Source organism: Pipistrellus kuhlii, unplaced genomic scaffold (assembly GCF_014108245.1).
Source record: "Pipistrellus kuhlii isolate mPipKuh1 unplaced genomic scaffold, mPipKuh1.p scaffold_m20_p_60, whole genome shotgun sequence".
NCBI classification, from domain to species: Eukaryota; Metazoa; Chordata; class Mammalia; order Chiroptera; family Vespertilionidae; genus Pipistrellus; species Pipistrellus kuhlii.
The window spans coordinates 1,848,679-1,866,508 of record NW_023425563.1 but is presented as its reverse complement, the minus strand read 5'-3'; the positions used below and the strand labels follow the sequence as shown (position 1 = coordinate 1,866,508).

Sequence of the window (17,830 nt, the reverse complement as noted above, 5' to 3'; positions counted from 1 at the left end):
AACTCGGCCTTCCTGGCGGCGGGGGGCGCGGCGGCGGCGGGCGGCGCGGCGGCGGCGGCGGGCGGGGGCGCGGCGCCCGTGTACCCGCTGCTGTGCCCGCCGGCGCTGGCCGACGGCGGCTTCGCGGGCGCCAACCCGTGCCTGGGCCACATCGACTTCCAGGAGCTGCGCATGATGCTGCTGAGCGAGGCGGGCGCGCCCCCCGCCGCCGCCGCCGCCGAGAAGACGCCGGGCGCCGACGGCCCGGGCTCCGGCGCGGCGCGGCCCAAGGCGCCCGACGCCGCCGGCAAGGAGAACGCGGCCGCCGCCGAGGGCGCCTGCGAGGCGCGGGCCAAGTCGGCGGTGCGCGTCCGCCTGGAGGACCGCTTCAACAGCATCCCCGCCGAGCCCCCGCCCGCGCCGCGCGGCGCCGAGCCCCCCGAGCCCGGCGTGGCGCTCAACAAGTGGGTCCCGGGCCGCGGGCGGCGGGGCTGGTCTGGCCGCCTGGGGTGGAGGGAGGGTCGGGGCGGAGGCTGCATCGGCAGGAAGCAGGTCCGCTGGGAATGAATGGGTGAGGAGCCTTACCGGAGGTTGACGGATTGCGGGCTCTGAGGAGACTCCCAGCCTACCTGCTCCCGTAACCCTGCAGCTGGCCATCCATCCCCTCCCTGTGGTTTCCCCATTTTGTGCAGAGCCATGATTTTGGAGGATGGCTCTCAAAAGAGAGTGGTGTCCAGGGCGTGACGGGAGGAGGAGGTATAACTAAAAGGTGACAGTCTCCCTCGGTGAGGAAGAAGGTTGAGCTTGTCCGTTTCACCAGTTGACAATTGCTTGGTGTGTTCCGACAGATTGGAGCACCTCTGGGAAATGCAGTGTCACCGCTAGATGTGATGTAAATGGTGGCCGTGTTTCAGGAAGCTTTCCAGCCGAATCATCACGTGTTTCTGGGTTTTCTTTTGTCTCGCAGTTTGGTGACTCTTATTCGACATCCATCCGAGTTAATGAACGTTCCTCTTCATCAGCAACAAAACAAATGCACAGCGTTAGTGAAAAATAAGACTGCTGCCGCTGCCACTACTCTGCAGCTCACCTACCCCCTGTTCACTGCGAATGCCTGCTCCTCTGGAGGGGGCTCCAGCCTCTCACAGACACAGGTGCAGACAGTGGCTTTTAGTGACGTGAAGTTCTTTATTTAGGTTCTTTCATGGACCTTTTTAACTTTTTCAAATAGCTAGCATAGCATTTGTGGCTTAGTTGGTTGGAGTGTTGATCCATCCAGCCAAAGGTGGCGGGTTCCATTCCTGGTTAGGGCAGTCTCCATCCCCAGTTGGGGCGTGAGTAGGAGTGACCGATTGGTGTTTCTCCCTCACATGGGTGCTTCTCTCTCTTCCTCTCTCCAAAATTTAATACAAAAAGAAACAACATATAAAATTGAGAGCATTTATGTGGTTAGAGGATTTTTTTTATTTGCAAAAAGTGTTACAGGTCTCATTGCCACCACTGTAATAAAATTACTCTGATGGAAGCATAACCTGTGTGTCAGTGTAGCCCACATTAACAAATTGGTTAGGGAATTTTCAGAAGTCCTCTGTGACCTAAGCTTTTCATGTTGCATATTAATAGCTTTGACGTCACTGCTGTTACTGCATTGCATTTGTACAGGAAAGAGGAGGCGCATATTGATGAAGTTCCCGTTGCTTCATTTTTTCCAGAGTTCTAATAACTCCTGTTCTATACTTGAGGCTGCCAAACATCAGGATATTGGATTACCAAGAGCATTTTCTTTCTGTTACCAACAAGAAATTGAATCCACGAAGCAGACTTTAGGTAGTAGAAATAAAGCTTTGCCTGAGCAGGTTTGGATTAAAGTGGGAGGTAAGCCACCAAGTGGAAGGGAACAGGTACTTCTGCCCGACCTTTGCCCTCCTGTCCTTGTGGTCTGTCCAGGGGGCGGTGGTTTAGGAACATGACCAGTCTTGGAAGTGTCTTCCCCTCGCCACCCCACTTTCGGCAATTGCCCGTATTACACTTGGTCTGGAACATTGCGTTTGGGGCTGCCTGTTCTTGGTAGTAAACACCCCACCACAAAAATGATAGATTCACATGGAGTTTCAGTTACCTTCAAGTCAGCAAAGCACACAGGCTTGTTTGTTTTTGTTTTCCTTGTGAGTAAGGCCCGAAATCTGCTAGAAGCTTTAGGGGACAGTGCGGGTGGGCGGAGGTCTGAGTTGGAGGCGGGCCGCCCTCAGGTGATAAAGACACTACTGAGGCAAACTTCTTTCCTCAGATGTTAACTCTCCCCTTTCCCTGGAAAGGATTGGTTTTCAGTCACCCACCAGTAAGCTGGCACTACGCTTTCCGCTTTCCGGGAGCTGTGAACACCGGCTGGGAGAGGGCTGCTGCTTCCTCCCGTGGCAGTAACTGATTTTCTCCTTGTTTTTGTGACACTCGCTACAAAAGCGTAGGTTAACATTTCAGGTGTGAAGGTTAAGAGTGATTAGTTCCTGTACTTGTTACTCAGCTTAGGTAATAAAGCATTACCAATGCCTGCAAATTCCCTCTGTCCAATATTCTGAATGTGGCTTCTCGGGATGCACATCACCGCACCCACCAGTTAGGTGTGGGCTGTTCTGTGTCTGCTGGAAACAATGTATTTCTGTAGCTCTGATGTGATCGCCCCTCATGTAGGAAGAATCACTTGAAAGGTGAGGGTGAGTTGAATCTTTAACCACTTTTGTCCTTTTCTGAGGATTGCAGGTAGAATACCACTGATTAGAATAATTTCAGCTTTCCCCCCACTCTGAATATCAGAAAAATCAAATAACTTGTTGGGTGTTGAGGTGACAGCGCCTGTGGATTAAGAAGGGGGGCTTGGGCAAGGCTGTGCTGGTGAGCACTCGGCATATGTGACTTAGTTGTAGGGTTGTGCCCGTTTGGTGTTTGGAATGGGGAGCTTGGAGCTGATGCTCACACGGAGTTGCCTTTGTGTCCAGCTCGTCCTCTTCGGGTCTCTGTGCTCCTTTCCCATTAATGTTTATGTCTTGGATTCAAGATGCCAACAATATATTCAGCATTACTGGCGGTAAGTTAAAAATAAATAATTAAAGTTCTACTTTTTTTCTTCTTTTGCAAAGAAGAAGCGCTGTGCAAACAAGCGATAAATAAGAGGAATCGGAGTAGGATACGTCAGTTGGACACCAGTGTGGAGCGAAGAGCCCTCGGAGAGATTCAGAACGTGGGTGAAGGTGCCGCCACCGCCCAGGGCGCCTGGCAGTCCGCAGAGTCATCACAGTCCCACCTTGGAGAGCAGTCCCAGAGCGCCCCCGGCGGAAGGTCACAGCGCAGGGAAAGGCACAACCGCATGGAGAGGGACAGAAGGTAACGTGTGTGTGTGGGACCGAGCTTTGGAGCGTGTGGTCACCTAACTTATCGACATATTAGTGATAACAGGCACCTTTCCGTAAAAGCAGGAGGATAAGTTCACATGAGTAAACATGGAGTTGGCTCTGCTGGGTGGATTAGAGTCCCCAACACCCCCAGTCCATCCTGATCGCTTAGAAAAGACATGGAGCTGAAACCGGTTTGGCTCAGTGTCGGCCTGCGGACTGAAAGGTCCCAGGTTCAATTCCGGTCAAGGGCATGTACATTGGTTGCGGGCACATCCCCGGTAGGGGGTGTGTAGGAGGCAGCTGATCAATGTTTCTCTCTCATCAACGTTTCTGGCTCTCTATCTCTCTCCCTTCCTCTCTGTAAAAAATCAATAAAATATATTTAAAAAAAATAAATAAAGAAAAGACATGGAAAGTTTTGAGATGGGGGAGGGGCCTCCCAATGGTTCTTTGCTGGGGAGTGAAGCACTGAGTTCTAGGACATGTGAAAGCTGTCAGCAGACTCCATGCCCGAGATTGTGTTGGGACCAGTCCTGTGGGTGTCCCCTGCCCAGCACACAGTCAGGCTCCAGACCCAGAAGGAAAGCCTGTGTTTCATGCAGACCACATTGTTTGTGCAAGCCGCTCAGGCACAGGGAGCCTCTGTTACCTCACGATGGTGGGAAATACTACTACGTTCCCAGGTGCCAGCCAGGCCAGCCGCATGGACATGCCTTCTTCCTGATGGGGGTGTGGCCTGCAGGCAGTTCCCCTGCAGCCCTTGTCACCAGTTTGTCCTGGTTCCCGTAAGAATGTTGGGGAAGAAGGGGTTTAAAACTGTTAAGTCGTTTTGTCTCTACATATATTTGCAGCTTCTGCGTAGAGTCGGGGTGGTTAGTGTTTCTCTCTTGCAGCTGGGGTTTTACATGAAGTTTTCTAACACAGAGTTAACGCAGTCATTCATTGAGCATGCAGGCCAGTGTGTGTAGGAGGCTCAAGAGGTGCAGCTGCACCAAGACGAAGTCCATGGTGGAGCTGAGGCAGGTTACCTCTAAGGCAGGGGTGGGGGCCTTGTTTCTGCCCAGGGCCGTTTGGATATTTGTAACATCATTCTTGGGCCAGACAAGATTATCAGCTTAAAATTAGCTGCTATAGCCGAAACCAGTTTGGCTCAGTGGATAGAGTGTTGGCCTGAGGACTGAAAGGTCCCAGGTTCGATTCCGGTCAAGGGCTTGTACATTGGTTGTGGGCACATCCCCAGTAGGGGATGTGCAAGAGACAGCTGGTCGATGTTTCTTTCTCATCGATGTTTTTAGCTCTCTGTCCCTCTTCCTTCCTCTCTGTAAAAAAAATCAATAAAATATATTTTTTAAAAGTTAGCTGCTACATTTGATCAAACATTTAACTCATCCCTAATGCCTTGATAGCGCCAGACCAAATGATTTCGAGAGCAAGATATGGTCTGAGGGCCGGGTTTCCCCACCCCTGCTCCAAAGGGATACAGTTTAGCCAGCCGATACCAGGGACTGGGATGCACACACCCCCTTGAGCTCACCAGTCCTGTGGGACCAGCATCTCAGCATCTCTCCTCTGGCATTTCTGTAGAAGACATGTGCTGAGCACCTGCTCTGGGAAAAGCCTCACATGCTCACAGCAGAAGTTTCCATTCTCACTCTGCCATGTCCTAGTCTACAACAGCCTCCGCCAGCTCTTTCCTTCCCGCCCTGAGTTTCCGTCTCTAAGAGTTACTGTCTACTATGTAGGTTTGGGTTAAAATTAAGCAAGCTGATGAGAGGTGAGAGCACCACTAAGTGCCAGCTGTGCTCACAAGGTCGTGAAGTCATGCGTGTTCAGTGGGAGGCCAGGACGAGGGTCATGTCCCGTGCACTGTTCAGTGTCAGCTTAGGTCAGCTCCGCACGTCACTAGCCATATGGTGAAAGTTACAGCTGGCCTCATCGTGCCTCCAGCTGTGATTTAAATGGTCTCGAAGGAGCCCAGGTTTCCAGGTGCTAATAGGCTGTTGTCTGGTCCTTTTTGAACCAGTTCCCTGGGCGAAGTGAGGCTGGGATCTTCGTCCGGGCACATGGCAGGCAGCTTACTTGAGGGAGAGGGTGACCTGCCCAATAAAGAACACGGCCCTTTGCTTCCAGTTTTAGGGTTTGGGTCTGTCGTTGGTCTAGACTAGGGGTGTCTAACTCAATCAATCAGAGAAGGGGCCAAAATCTAAAATCCAGCCTAAATCGCGGGCCGAATGGTTTACTGAACAGTCATAAACTGTCATTGTGATGGAAACGCAGCGGAGTGCAGTGATGACAGCGCGGTGCGGGCCACATTGCAAGGCCTGGCGGGACGGATTTGGCCCGCGGGCCTTGTGTTTGACACATGTGGTCTAGATCCTTGACCCTGGCCCCTGAGAAGTAAATAGCGAGACTCTCCGAGGAGGGTGCCCAGGGTAGGAGTGGCCTAGGGAAGGAGCTCTGCGAGGGCAGTCGTGGGCCCCAGGCTCTGGGGGACGGAGGCCTTTGCCCATGCACACGGTGCCAGGCCCCTGAGCTCTGACTCTTCAAGTGACACACATTTGCTCAGCTCTGTGTTTGCTTCAGATTCTCTGTGTTGCTTTGGATTTTGCTGTAGGCGCAGAATCCGCATTTGCTGTGATGAGTTGAATCTTTTGGTCCCGTTCTGCAACGCTGAGACAGATAAGGCCACAACCCTGCAGTGGACCACTGCGTTCCTAAAGTACATTCAGGAGCGCCACGGAGATTCTCTGAAGAAGGTGAGTATTGCCCGGCCAGCGTGGCTCAGTGGTTGAGCGCCATCCTCTGAACCAGGAAGTCCTGGTCAAGGCATATGCTTGGGTTGTGGGCTCGACCCCTTGTGTGGGGTGTGCAGGAGGCAGCCAGTCAATGATTCTCTCTCATCATTGATGTTTCTCTCCCTCTCGCTCCCTCTCTGAGATCAATAAAAACCTATTATATAAAAAAGGTGAGTATTGAGTCCAGGGGGAGTTTCAGGAGTTTGTCAGCTCCTCCGTGTTTTTATGTGTCCCTTTCCCTGAAGATCTCAAACTGTCCTCTGTTTCCGGAATCGGGCGTTACAGAGTCATTGTGGGCAGAGCTCGCTCGTGGCACGTGCTGTCACTGAGTGAAGTGGCTCCGCCTGGCCTGCTCGCTCCACGGTGGTGGAGATGACGGTCGCACAGGCTGAGCACTGTTGGGTGGGTTGGACTGGGCGAGAGGGCTTTCAGAGACTGGAGGAGGAAGTGGTTTTGCCCTCAGAAAACCCAAAGGGATAAAGCAAGCAAAGGGCAGGTAAATGACAGGTGAATGGTCTGGATTTCAGTGCCTCCAAAGGCGGGAGAGAGACCCTTGTGTGGGTTGGGTGACTGGCTGACCTGGGGCTCTGGGGCCAGCATGTCCTTGACCATCTGTTGGATTCCCAGTGAATGAGTGAGCTTGGGTCCCCCTAGAACTGAGTGCTTGGTGTAGGTCTCGTCCGCCTCTTCCATGGTTCAGAGGAGAGAGTGCCGGTGGTGGCAGTTGTGGCTGCTGAGCTCCCCCGGACACCTGGGCTCCAGAGCTAGCGGTGAGGCTGACTGGTGATGAGGCTTTAGTGAAGTGAGCCGCAGCACGAGTCTGATTGGAGAACCAAGCTGAGGTTGGTGTGACAAATATGGAACCTTTTAAAAAAGAGCCTCAAGTCCTGGCCAGGGCTTAGTCAGTTAGAGCGTTGTCCTGTACACCAAAAGGTTGTGGATTTGATTCCTGGTCAGGACACATACCTAGTTTTCATGTTTGATTCCTGGTCAGGGTGCATACAGGAGGCAGCTGGTTAATGTTTCTCACAATGATGTTTCTCTCTCTCCCCCATCCCCTTCCTCTCTCTCTTAAAAAAAAAAAAAAAAAAAAAAAAAAAATCAAATCAATGAAATCATCCTTGGGTGAGGATTTTAAAAAAAGCCGCCTGTGTCCAGATGCTGGACGCTGCAAACGTGGCCGGGCGTGCTGAGTTGCTCTGCTTTCCTTGTCTGCGTCATGTGAGCTTCATATTTCATCTTCGTCCTGGTTTTCGTTGTCTATTTAATTGCATTTCCAAGCAATGCTTATGTTGGATTCCCTCTTACGGATCACTTACGGTTGTTTGTCATGCAGTTGCTCTTTAACACTGTTTGTTAGGGGTAGACTGTGGGTTATTTTAATAAAATAAAGCTTTTATACTTTTTAAATGATTTAATGTTTGGCTCTGTGTACCTATTAGAGAATTATTAATAGAACTCATTCAAGTACGATGGAGGAATTACAACAGCAAAAACCTTGTTCAATATACACACACTCTCAGATTGATTTATAGGTACTATATTTTATGGACAGTATGAATCCTGGGCATTTCTGAAATTTAATTATATTGAATTTAAAGATTGTTTCTGCATCAGATCATAAGAACATCAAGAAACGGGCTGGAGTGACGCCAGTTAAGGGGGGAATTAGGGAGCAAACAGCCTAAACACATGCGGCCCTCGCTTTTTCTCAGTAACTCACCCCCCTACTTGCATGAATGTCTTTGTTTTCAGTACGATGCATGAGAGTCTGAAGTGATTTTCCTGAGTTATCTTAGTACACATTTTATTCCACAAAACTTTCCTGCTTCAACCAGGCTTCTGCTCAGTCATACTTCAAATAAACTGGCCCGTGGGTGGCGTCTCCAGCACTCAAGGAAGGGACACGGCCGTGCGGCCGTCTGAGGCCAGTGTCCGCAGCCTCGCAGGGGTCAGGCGCAAGTGGCCCGCTTTGCTGTGTGAGGAGCCTGGACTCTGGGAAGGGAGAGGTCGGGGCGGGAGTGGAGGTGAAGACCCTGGTTGAAGGTCACAGAGCACTCACCGAGACTGCTGGGCTGGGATGTAGGCGTGCTGGAGGAGGGGTTGGGGAGCACTCGGAGTTCTGGCTTGAGCTGCTGGGTGGACAGGGAGAAACGGGGTGGAACCCACGGCTTTCCCGGACTGTTGAGTGTCTGGGGTGACGGTGAGTCTGCAGGGGCGGTGGGTCCTTGTCAGCAAGTAGGTGCCTGGCTGTGTCATTTTCCTGATGAGCCTGCTGCAGGGCAGATACCTGAGCACAGCAGCCTCACTCACATCTGTGGGGCGACTTCAAAGACAGCTGCAAACGTGACCCTTCTCCGCTGAGCATCTGCTCGTGTGTCATCCGCATTCCTCACCAGGCCATCGTCCTGCTCCCTACATTGATTGTAGTTCTCTGATGTTGTCTCATAGTCACAGGTCCCCAAAATGCTTTTAAAACGACCAGCTGTGTTTTCCCCCAAACCAGTGACCAGCCATGGGGTTTGCATTTCATTATATTCAGCAGCCTCTAAGTGGGGGTCCCTCCATTAGTTACTGTGGCATCCAGGTGTCTGAGGGATTGTGCACTTAGATGGCTCACTTCACTTACTTATGGCAGTTTAAAATTTGATGCAATTTCAAACTTGAATGACAAGAATAGGACTGAGAGCCCCTCGTATACCCTCTTGGCTTCGCCCAGAGCTTCCAGCTGTTGGCATGTTGCCCACTTGCTCCGTTCTGTGCAGAATCTGTATTTTTCTGAACCTTTGGTAGTTGTAGACACAAGGCCGCTTTCACCTGGCCGGTGTGTGTTTGGGCTAGAACCCGTGGCCAGAGGCAGGAGTTCATACCGACACTGTTACCGGTAGTTCAGAGGCAACATTTACACTGCACCTGTTGTCCTGTCTATCCCCACTCAGAATCCAGTCCAAGGTCACAGGGCTCCCCAGCCGGCTGTCATTCATCCCTGCCTCTCTGCTGTGCACTTTCTGGTTCCACCTGAAGTCGGGGGACGGACAGCTTGGCCAGATGGTCACTTTCCTTCAGCACCTGCTTGGTGATTAGGTGCAAAGGTGCTGTTACTTGTTCCATAGTTACTCACCTTTCAGAACCGGGCCCATGTCCCCTGCCAGCAACTATCCCCCTCCTTGCTACTCAGCTGCACCACTCAAAGGAATTGCCTGTCCCATCTCCTTTCTCCAACTGCCTTGGACTGCCTAGTGCCTGTTTAGCCAGTGATGGGTCAAAGGTAATTGTGTTGACCTGACCTTGACCTCCGCCGCCAGTCCCCAGGTCACCACCCTCCCTGGTGTTCCTGCTTCTCTTGGGGCACCTTCTCCCCTTCCTTCTTCTATAATGTTACTCCCTGCCCCCCGTTCAAACAGTCTGGGAGTGGAGTGGCTGGGGACCTCACCGTTGGTGCACAGTGAGTGCACGTGACCCCTTCCTTATCCCCTCCAACAGGGCCCCTGCTCCCAGGGAAGGGGAGTGGCCGCCTGGTGTGGTGGGCTGGCACTGGGTGGGGAGACCCTCCCACTGTGTGGGGGGTGCTTCGCAGCTTTGTGCTGATGAGCTCGTTCTGACCTCGTTCTTTTGTCCCTCCTCCTGTCCCTCACCCAGTGGCCTGGCTCTGCTGGGGTCTTCCCGGAGCACCGGCTCCTGGTCTGTTTTGGCCTCTTGGGTTGGGAACAGGGGGTCAGTAGGAGTGTTTTCTGTCCTAACTTGCTTTTACGTTAATTATTTTCCTCTCTTTAAGTTTAGATTTTCTGGTGCTTAAGTTGCAGGCTTACTTCATTTACTTTCAGCCTTTCTCACCTCTTGGTCAGTGAATATAAAGCAGACTGGTCTCCATGCTCCTTGGGGAACATCCCCAGTGCAGGGTAACGCCTCATCATCTCCAAGTCTGATGTCCTTAGTTTGTCTCTGCATGAGTCCTGCAAAGGAGGATTTTCATTTCCCACAGATTTTCATTCTTCCTGTCTGTCTGTCTCTCACGTTGTGATCAATGAAGATGGTCAGATAAAAAGTAGTTTTGAGGTTTATTGAGACTACTATGTGACCTCTCCTGTGGTCAATTGTTTTAAAAAAAATATATATTTCTTTGTTGATTTCAGAGAGGAAGGGAGAGGGAGAGAGAATCATCACTGATGAGAGAGGATAACTGATCAGGTGCCTCCTGCACGCCCCCTACTGGGGATCAAGCCCACAACCTGGGCATGTGCCCTTGACCAGAATTGAACCTGGGACACTTAAGTCCGCAGGCCAACGCTCAATCCACTGAGCCAAACCGGCTAGGGCTGTGGTCAATTTTTTATGGTTCTGTGGTCACTTGGAAAGAACGTGCACCCTTCATTTGGTGAAGTCCATGTTTGTTAGGTCAAGATTATGAATTGTGATTTTGTACCCTCTGGTCCCCAGAGACCTGTATAACATCTCCCACTGAGATTGGATTTGTCCCCTTGAATTCTGTCTAGGTCACACAATTCAGAGCTCGGTTAGGCCCTCACATGCCCTGTTCCACTTGGTTTGTGGCTGTTGTATCAGTTCCAAGACCTTCGTGTGTCTTTAACCCTTTGTCTCTGCTGACATGAGTTCTTACTCATCATAACTTCCTGACATGTAATCAGAACCACCTCCTTCCTCTTAAAAAATACAGTTTTTGTTATTGGCATTCTCATATTTACACATCTAACATGAATATCAAGCTCGGCCAGACGGCATGTCAAGGTGTTCTGATAAATCGTAAAAATCCCTTAAAACTCAGCCTTTTCACTTGTTTGGATGAAAACAGATGCTAATTGAGAGAGCAGAATGACAACGACTAGCTGACCTTCAGCTCAGCTGAGGAAGGTTAATGAGGCCCCTGTCTCTGTTTCACAGTCACCCCAACTCCCAGGGACTTGGTTCCCCGGGACCCCAGGAGAATCCAGATGGAGCATGGCTCAACCCACTTCCGGCAAAATACTGAAAATGAAGGTGTGCCAGGGTTAGCCTCATGTGTGAAGATGGCTTAGAAAATCTCTCCAAGTACTTTTTTCCATCTGAGAAATGGCTTCTATTTAGTTTTTTAAGAAAATACGTTTTTATTGATTTCAGAGAGAGAGGAAAGGAGGGGGGGGTGCAGGGGAGAGAGAGAGAGAGAGAGAGAGAGAGAGAGAGAGAAATGTTGATCAGTTGCCTCCTCCATGCACCCTGACTAGAGAGTGAACCTGCAACCTAGGCATGCGCCCTGACCAGGAATTGAACTGGCAACTTTACAGTGCACAGGATGTCACCCCCCAGTTAAACCACACCAGCCAGGGCTTTATTCGCTTGCTAGAGGCTCCTTGCACGAAGAGTCGTGCAATAGCCTTCCTTCCCCTGACTGCCAGCACCAGTTTTCCTCTGGCACCCGCGACCCAGGCCTTCGCTCTGGCCGGAGCCTTAAGTCTTTTTTTTCTTTTCTTCTTTTCTTTAATTTTTAAAATACATTTCATTGATTTTTTACAGAGAAGAAGGGAGAGGGATAGAGAATTAGAAACATCGATGAGAGAGAAACATTGATCAGCTGCCTCCTCACTCCCCCCACCAGGGATGTGCCCGCAACCAAGGTACATGCCCTTGACCGGAATTGAACCTGGGACCCTCGAGTCCGCAGGCTGACGCTCTATCCACTGAGCCAAACCGGTCTCAGCAATTATTAATGTAGATTTTAAAAGGTAAATTCTAGTCCTGGCTGGGTAGGTCTGCTGGTTGAAGCATCATCCCAGTGCACCCAAGGTTGTGGCTTAATCTCTGGTTGGGGCACATATGGGAATCAGCCAATGAATGCATGGATGAGTAGATCAACAAATTGATGTTTCTTCCCCCACCCACTCACCCACCTCCCTTCCTCTCTCTGAAATGAATTTTTTTTTTTAAAGTAAATTTGACCCTTTCAATATGGGCAGATATTTTATTTTGGGGCTTTGGGTATCAGAACCCAGGGAATTATCAACATGTGATTTGTCTTAAGTTGCACTAAAACCTTACAAAGTTTAGAGTATATTTATATATATATATGGCTTCTGAGTGAAGCTGTACATGGCAGGATCCTTGGTCATAATACCACTGAGACTGCAGTCCAGTGGAGTGCCTATCACTCCAGGAGACTGGGGTCAGCCAGTGCCCACAGAGTGCTGCCACTTACCTTCCTGGCATGAATGAACTATACCCTCTTACAGCCAGCAACCAAAAGACAAACCTGATTCAAAGGACCTGACAAGACACCTCCACAGAGGCCATGCAGATGGCTAGTGAGCACATGGAAACATGCTCAGAATCACTACTCATCAGAGAGATGCAAACACAGTGAGATATCACCTCATACCATCTGTGGTGGCTACAGAAGAAAAAAACACAAAATAAAAAACTAATCAGATGTTGACGAAGATGTGGAGAAATTGGAGCCTTTGGGATTGCTGGTGGGATTGTAAATTGGTGCAGCCAGAGGGGGAACCAAGATGGCAGCATAGATAAACACCAGTGCTCGCCACCTCTCAGCCACATCAAGATGACTACTAATACAGAAATGCAGAACGGCCATCGTTCAGAACCTGAAATCTGGCTCAGTGTAAGTCCTACTACTAGAGAAGTGAAGGAGAAAGCACATTGAGACTGGTAGGAGGGGCAGAGCTGCAGAATGGGCTGGTCCAACACCCACGAGTGGCATGCTTTGGATTGGGAAGGGTATCTCCAAGGCCTCCCATGAGAAGCGGGAGGTCCCAGCCCCACGCCAGACCCCCAGCACAGGATTCCAGAGTTGGGAAGAGAAGTCCCCATAATTTCAGGCTGTAAAAAACAGGAAGGAATTGTGGCTGAGTGACACAGAAGCTGCTGAGACCCAGGTTTTCCTCTTAAAGGGCTCGAGCACAAACTTACATGGTCCTGCTTCTCTGAGCTCCAAGGGTGGGGGCCCAGACACATACAGGGAGAGACTAGACTGTCTGGCATCGGGCAGGAGCTCAGAGGCGGCTTTATCCCAGAGGTGCTCGCAGGGGTCGTTGTTCCTGTGCTGGGACCTCCCCTGTTGCAGAGCTGACTGGCAGCCATATCTGAGTTTCCATCAGCCTTGGCCCACACTGTTTGCTCCACCCGGTGATTCCCTGAGACCCTGCCCCATCCGATTGGCAGCCCCACCCAAGCTGTTTGCAGTGGCTTTTCTATATGAATGGTCTGTCCTGGCTCAAGCTTCATATTTTCTTAAAATCTCTCAAACAAGCAGCAGCTGGCTTCAAATTTATACTAACAAAAGGGTGATATGCTAATTAGACTGGGGAGACCTTCCAAACAAAGCTATGGTGGCGGGGCCTAGACAGAGGTGGTTAGGGGCAAATGGCCAGGAAGGGGGGGGGGGCAGTTGGGAGCAAGCAGGCTGGCAAGGGGGGGGCAGTTGGGGGTGAGCATGCCAATGGGAGGAGGGCAGTTGGAGGTGATCAGGCTAGTAAGGTGGGAGGCAGTTGGGGGAGATCAGGCAGGCAGGCAGGCAGGCAGGTGAGCAGTTAGGAACCAGTGGTCCTGGATCGGGCCTAATCCGGCAGTTGGACATCCCTCGAAGGGTTCCAGATTAGAGAGGGTGCAGGCTGGGCTGAGGAACACCTCCCCCTCTCCCTCCTCCATGCATGAATTTTGTGCACCAGACCACCAGTCTATCAATAAAAGGCCCAAGACCTGGCACCAGTACCAGCCTGCCTAGCTGGGCCTTGCCTGAGCTTTTCTTAGCCCAATATAAATAAGTAGCAGCTATCTGCAGATCTCTCTGTAGCTTCTGCAGAATGACTGCAGGCAGTGGCCAACTTTTGACCCGTGGGAGGCCGCAGAGCCTATACCTCCAAAAGTAACACCGTCAAAGGTCAGATTCTGTGAGCACCAAAGCCCTAATGAAGCAAATCCTGTTACAGTCGAGTGTCTCCTGCACAGCAGCTTTTACATTGTAGACACAGCTGGTCACCAGCCAGTTGGTCTGGAGGTCAACTCCTTCCAGTGACTTCTTCAACAGAAATCAAGGCTCAACTGCAACAAGACTGGGCATGCACCTAGAGTGCCCAGCTCAAGTAACTAAGGAGATTGAGTCACTGGGCCCTACAGGACAGCTAATCCACAAACCATTCTACTAATTGCATAACAGCTCTGCCTAATACATAGAAGACATAACAGCTCTGCCTAATACATAGAAACACAGGGAAACAGCCAAAATGTGGAGACACACATATTACAAATGAAAGAAATGGAAGCAAGGAAACTTCTAGATTCAGAGTTCATAACAATGATTATAAGGTTGCTCAAAGATCTTAATGAGAGCTTCAGGGGACTTAGTAAGATATTCAAGGATCTTTGTGAAAAAGGGCCAGTCAGAAATTAAGCCTACACTAACTGAAATAAAGTAATTTACAGGGAATCAACAGTAGAGTACAGGATTTTGAGAATCAAATCATTTGAAATACGAGGAAACAAAAAACAAACACAAAAAAACCAGAAGAGCAAAAAGAATCCAAAAATATGAAGATAGTATAAGGAGCCTCAGGGACAGCTTGAAGTGTATCAACACTCGCATTATGGAGGTGCCAGAAAGAGAAGAGAGAAAGATACTGAAAACTATTTGAAGAAATAATGACACAGAACTTCCCCTACCCGGTGAAAGAAATAGAATTACAAGTCCAAAAGTGCAGAGAGTCCCAAACTAGAAACCCAAAGAGGACCACACCAAGACACATCATAATCAAAATGCCAAGGGTTAAAGAGAAAATCTTAAAAGGAGCAAGAGAAAAGCAGTTAGTTCCTTCAAGGGAGTGCCCATATGACTGTCAGCTGATAGTTCAACAGAAATTATGCAGGCCAGAGGGAGTGGCAAGAAATGTTAAAAGTGAATAGCAAGGACCTACAACCAAGATTACTCTACCCAGCAAAGCTATTGTTTAAAATTGAAAGTCAGATAAAGAGCTTCACAGACAAGAAAAAGCTAAAAGTTCATCACCACCAAACCGGTATTACATGAAATGTTGAAGGGTATTCATTAAGAAAAGAAGAAGGGGGGTGGAAAGATTAAAAAAACAAAAACATGAACAATAAAATGGCAATAAATACATATCTACCAACAATTGAATCTAAAAAAATAAACAAGGAATCTAATGAACAAAATAGAATCAGGCATGGAAACATGGAACAGACTGACGAATTTCAGAAGGAAGGGGTGAGTGGAGTATGGAAAGATTAACTGAAGATCTTGTATGTGTATATGCATTACCTATGGACACAGACAATAAGGTGGAGAAGGCCTAGGGTGGAACCAGGTGGAGGGAGAAATGGTGGGGGAAGGGGAGGACATCTGTAATACTCTAAACAATAAAGATGGAAAAAATAAATTGGTGCAGCCATATGTAAGACTACCTGGTGGGTCCTCAAAAGGTTTAACATAGAACTACCATAAGATCCAGCAATTTTACTTCCAGGTATTTACCCCAAAGAATTGAAAACAGGAACCCAAATGGATACTTGTATGAAAATGTTCACAATAGCATCATTCACAATGGGCAAAATGTGGAAGCAACCTGTGTCCATTGATAGATGGATGACAAAATGTGCTTTATCCACACAAAGGACTGTTAGCCATAAAAATGAAGGCAGTCCTGACACCTGCAACATGGAGGGACCTGGAGGACATATAAGTGGCATAAGCCAGTTACAGGAGGACAAGTCCTGTGGCTCCACTCACATGAGGGCCTAGAGGAGTCGGATTCACAGAGACAGAGGTCGATGCTGGGCGCTGGGGCTGGGGGCAGAGTGTCAGTTTGGCTAATGAAAAACTTGGAAATAGCCGAGACCGGTTTGGCTCAATGGATAGAGCGTCGGCTTGGGGACTGAAAGGTCCCGGGTTCGATTCCGGTCAAGGGCATGTGCCTTGGTTGCGGGCATATCCCCAGTAAAGGGTGTGCAAGAGGCAGCTGATCGATGACTCTCTCTCATCGATGTTTCTAACTCTCTCTCTCTCTCTCCCTTCCTCTCTGTACAAAATCAATAAAATATATTTAAAAAAAGAAAAGAAAAAAAAAGAAAAACTTGGAAATAGATGGAAGGGATGATTACACAATAGTGTGAATGTACTTAATGGCAGTGAATTGTACACTTACAAATGGTTAAAATGGTAAAATTCCTGCTGTATATATATTTTACCACAATAAAAAACATATAAACCCAGATTAATTATTTAAGAATGCTATGCTTTAAAAAAAAAAAAAAAAGACATTTGGAAATTTATATGGTTATACAACAGTGTGAATATATTCATGCATCTGAATCACACACTTACAAATGGTTAAAACTGTAAAGTTCATACTGTATATACTTTACCACAGTAAAATAACAAATGCAAATGTGGTTGCTTTTAAACTCTTAGAGTGTGACCAGGTATTGTGAGAAGCTGTTGGAAAATTAAATAAAAATAAATGTCAATGCAACATATGAACAAAGTGTTTAAATCCCTGTTTTTATCATACAGTCCCCCAGTAAGATGTGATGTAGATTTGTGAACCAGTAACCCAGGTACATGTCCTTGACCGGGATGGTACCCAGGGCTCTTTAGTGCGTGGGCTGACGCTCTAACCACTGACCCACGTTGGCCTGGGCTAACTGTATATTTTGAAGTAGGTTAGCTCTTACTTTCAACCTTTTGTATTTTCGAAGAAAGCAGTTTTCATGTCTATGGATTGGCACACTAATGATCTTTTTTCAACTGTAGGAATTTGAGAGTGTGTTTTGCGGTAAAACTGGCAGGAGGCTAAAGTTGACCAGACCTGACTCCCTGGCGACGTGTCCCGCGCAGGAAAGTCTGCAGAGCAGCCCTGCCATGGAGATCAAGTGAGCGGACTGGACACTGGTTCCGGGAAGCATGCGGCCTCCGCCCGGCCATGGGTGTGTCCAAGCCCTGGAGCTCTGCGCCAACCGTCAACTCGCAAGGGACGTGACTCAAGTTGGGACTCCAGTGGGGACTTTGAAAGCACATTTTGTAAAAATATTATCTAGAACAAAATCTCAAACAAAGTATTCGTCCATTAATGTCCTCTTAGACCATCGGGATGCAGACACAGTGACAATTAGTAATTTTCAATTATCTGTCTGATTCCATCATGTTTTCTTAACATGATAACTTAAAAAATTAACACCCTTTGTAATTTCTTTAGTCTTACAAGGTACACTGCTTTTTACTTATTTCCTTTACATTTAAAAATGCCCCCTTAGCAATTGGAAAAGTCAAAATGTTCTTCACTAGAAGTAGTTTGGAAATTCATTTCATTTGTTTATCGCCTCCCCTTGCAACGGCTTCCAGTCACGTGGACTGCATTGCAGAATTTTGCTAGGAATTCCCAGAGACATCCTTAAAGCTCCTTTGGTCCATAGAGGCGATGTCACTGCGGGCTGCTTGGTGACTTCGCTTTCACACTGAGAGTCATTCCTTTTCATGTAATAAACTATTGTTTGGAACTGAGTGTTTCAAACGAGTGGCTTTATTCATTACAACTGGCTTAGTGCAATACAAAGTCACCGTCAATAAATACTGTTGGTCAGAGACAGAAGTTTTACACAAAAGAAGCAGGTGGGTCAGACTAGACCTTGGTGCGGAGGGTACTGTATGTG

General features: G+C 48.8%; 1 protein-coding gene and 1 non-coding gene across 2 annotated transcripts; one reads left to right on the top strand and one right to left on the bottom strand.

Moving 5' to 3' along the window:
- Positions 1-3: 3 nt before the first annotated feature.
- TCFL5 (transcription factor like 5) lies at positions 4-17,681 on the top strand (the record flags this gene model as incomplete). The annotated part of the gene is made up of 6 exons (XM_036420046.1): positions 4-443; positions 947-1,133; positions 1,692-1,854; positions 3,114-3,357; positions 5,983-6,124; positions 16,935-17,681. Coding segments are annotated over 6 exons (1,299 nt in total), but the record flags the coding sequence as incomplete, so codon positions are not given.
- Positions 1,454-1,604, bottom strand: LOC118708666. The gene has a single exon (XR_004984691.1). It is a non-coding gene; the product is annotated as a small nucleolar RNA SNORA1 (small nucleolar RNA).
- Positions 17,682-17,830: the final 149 nt, after the last annotated feature.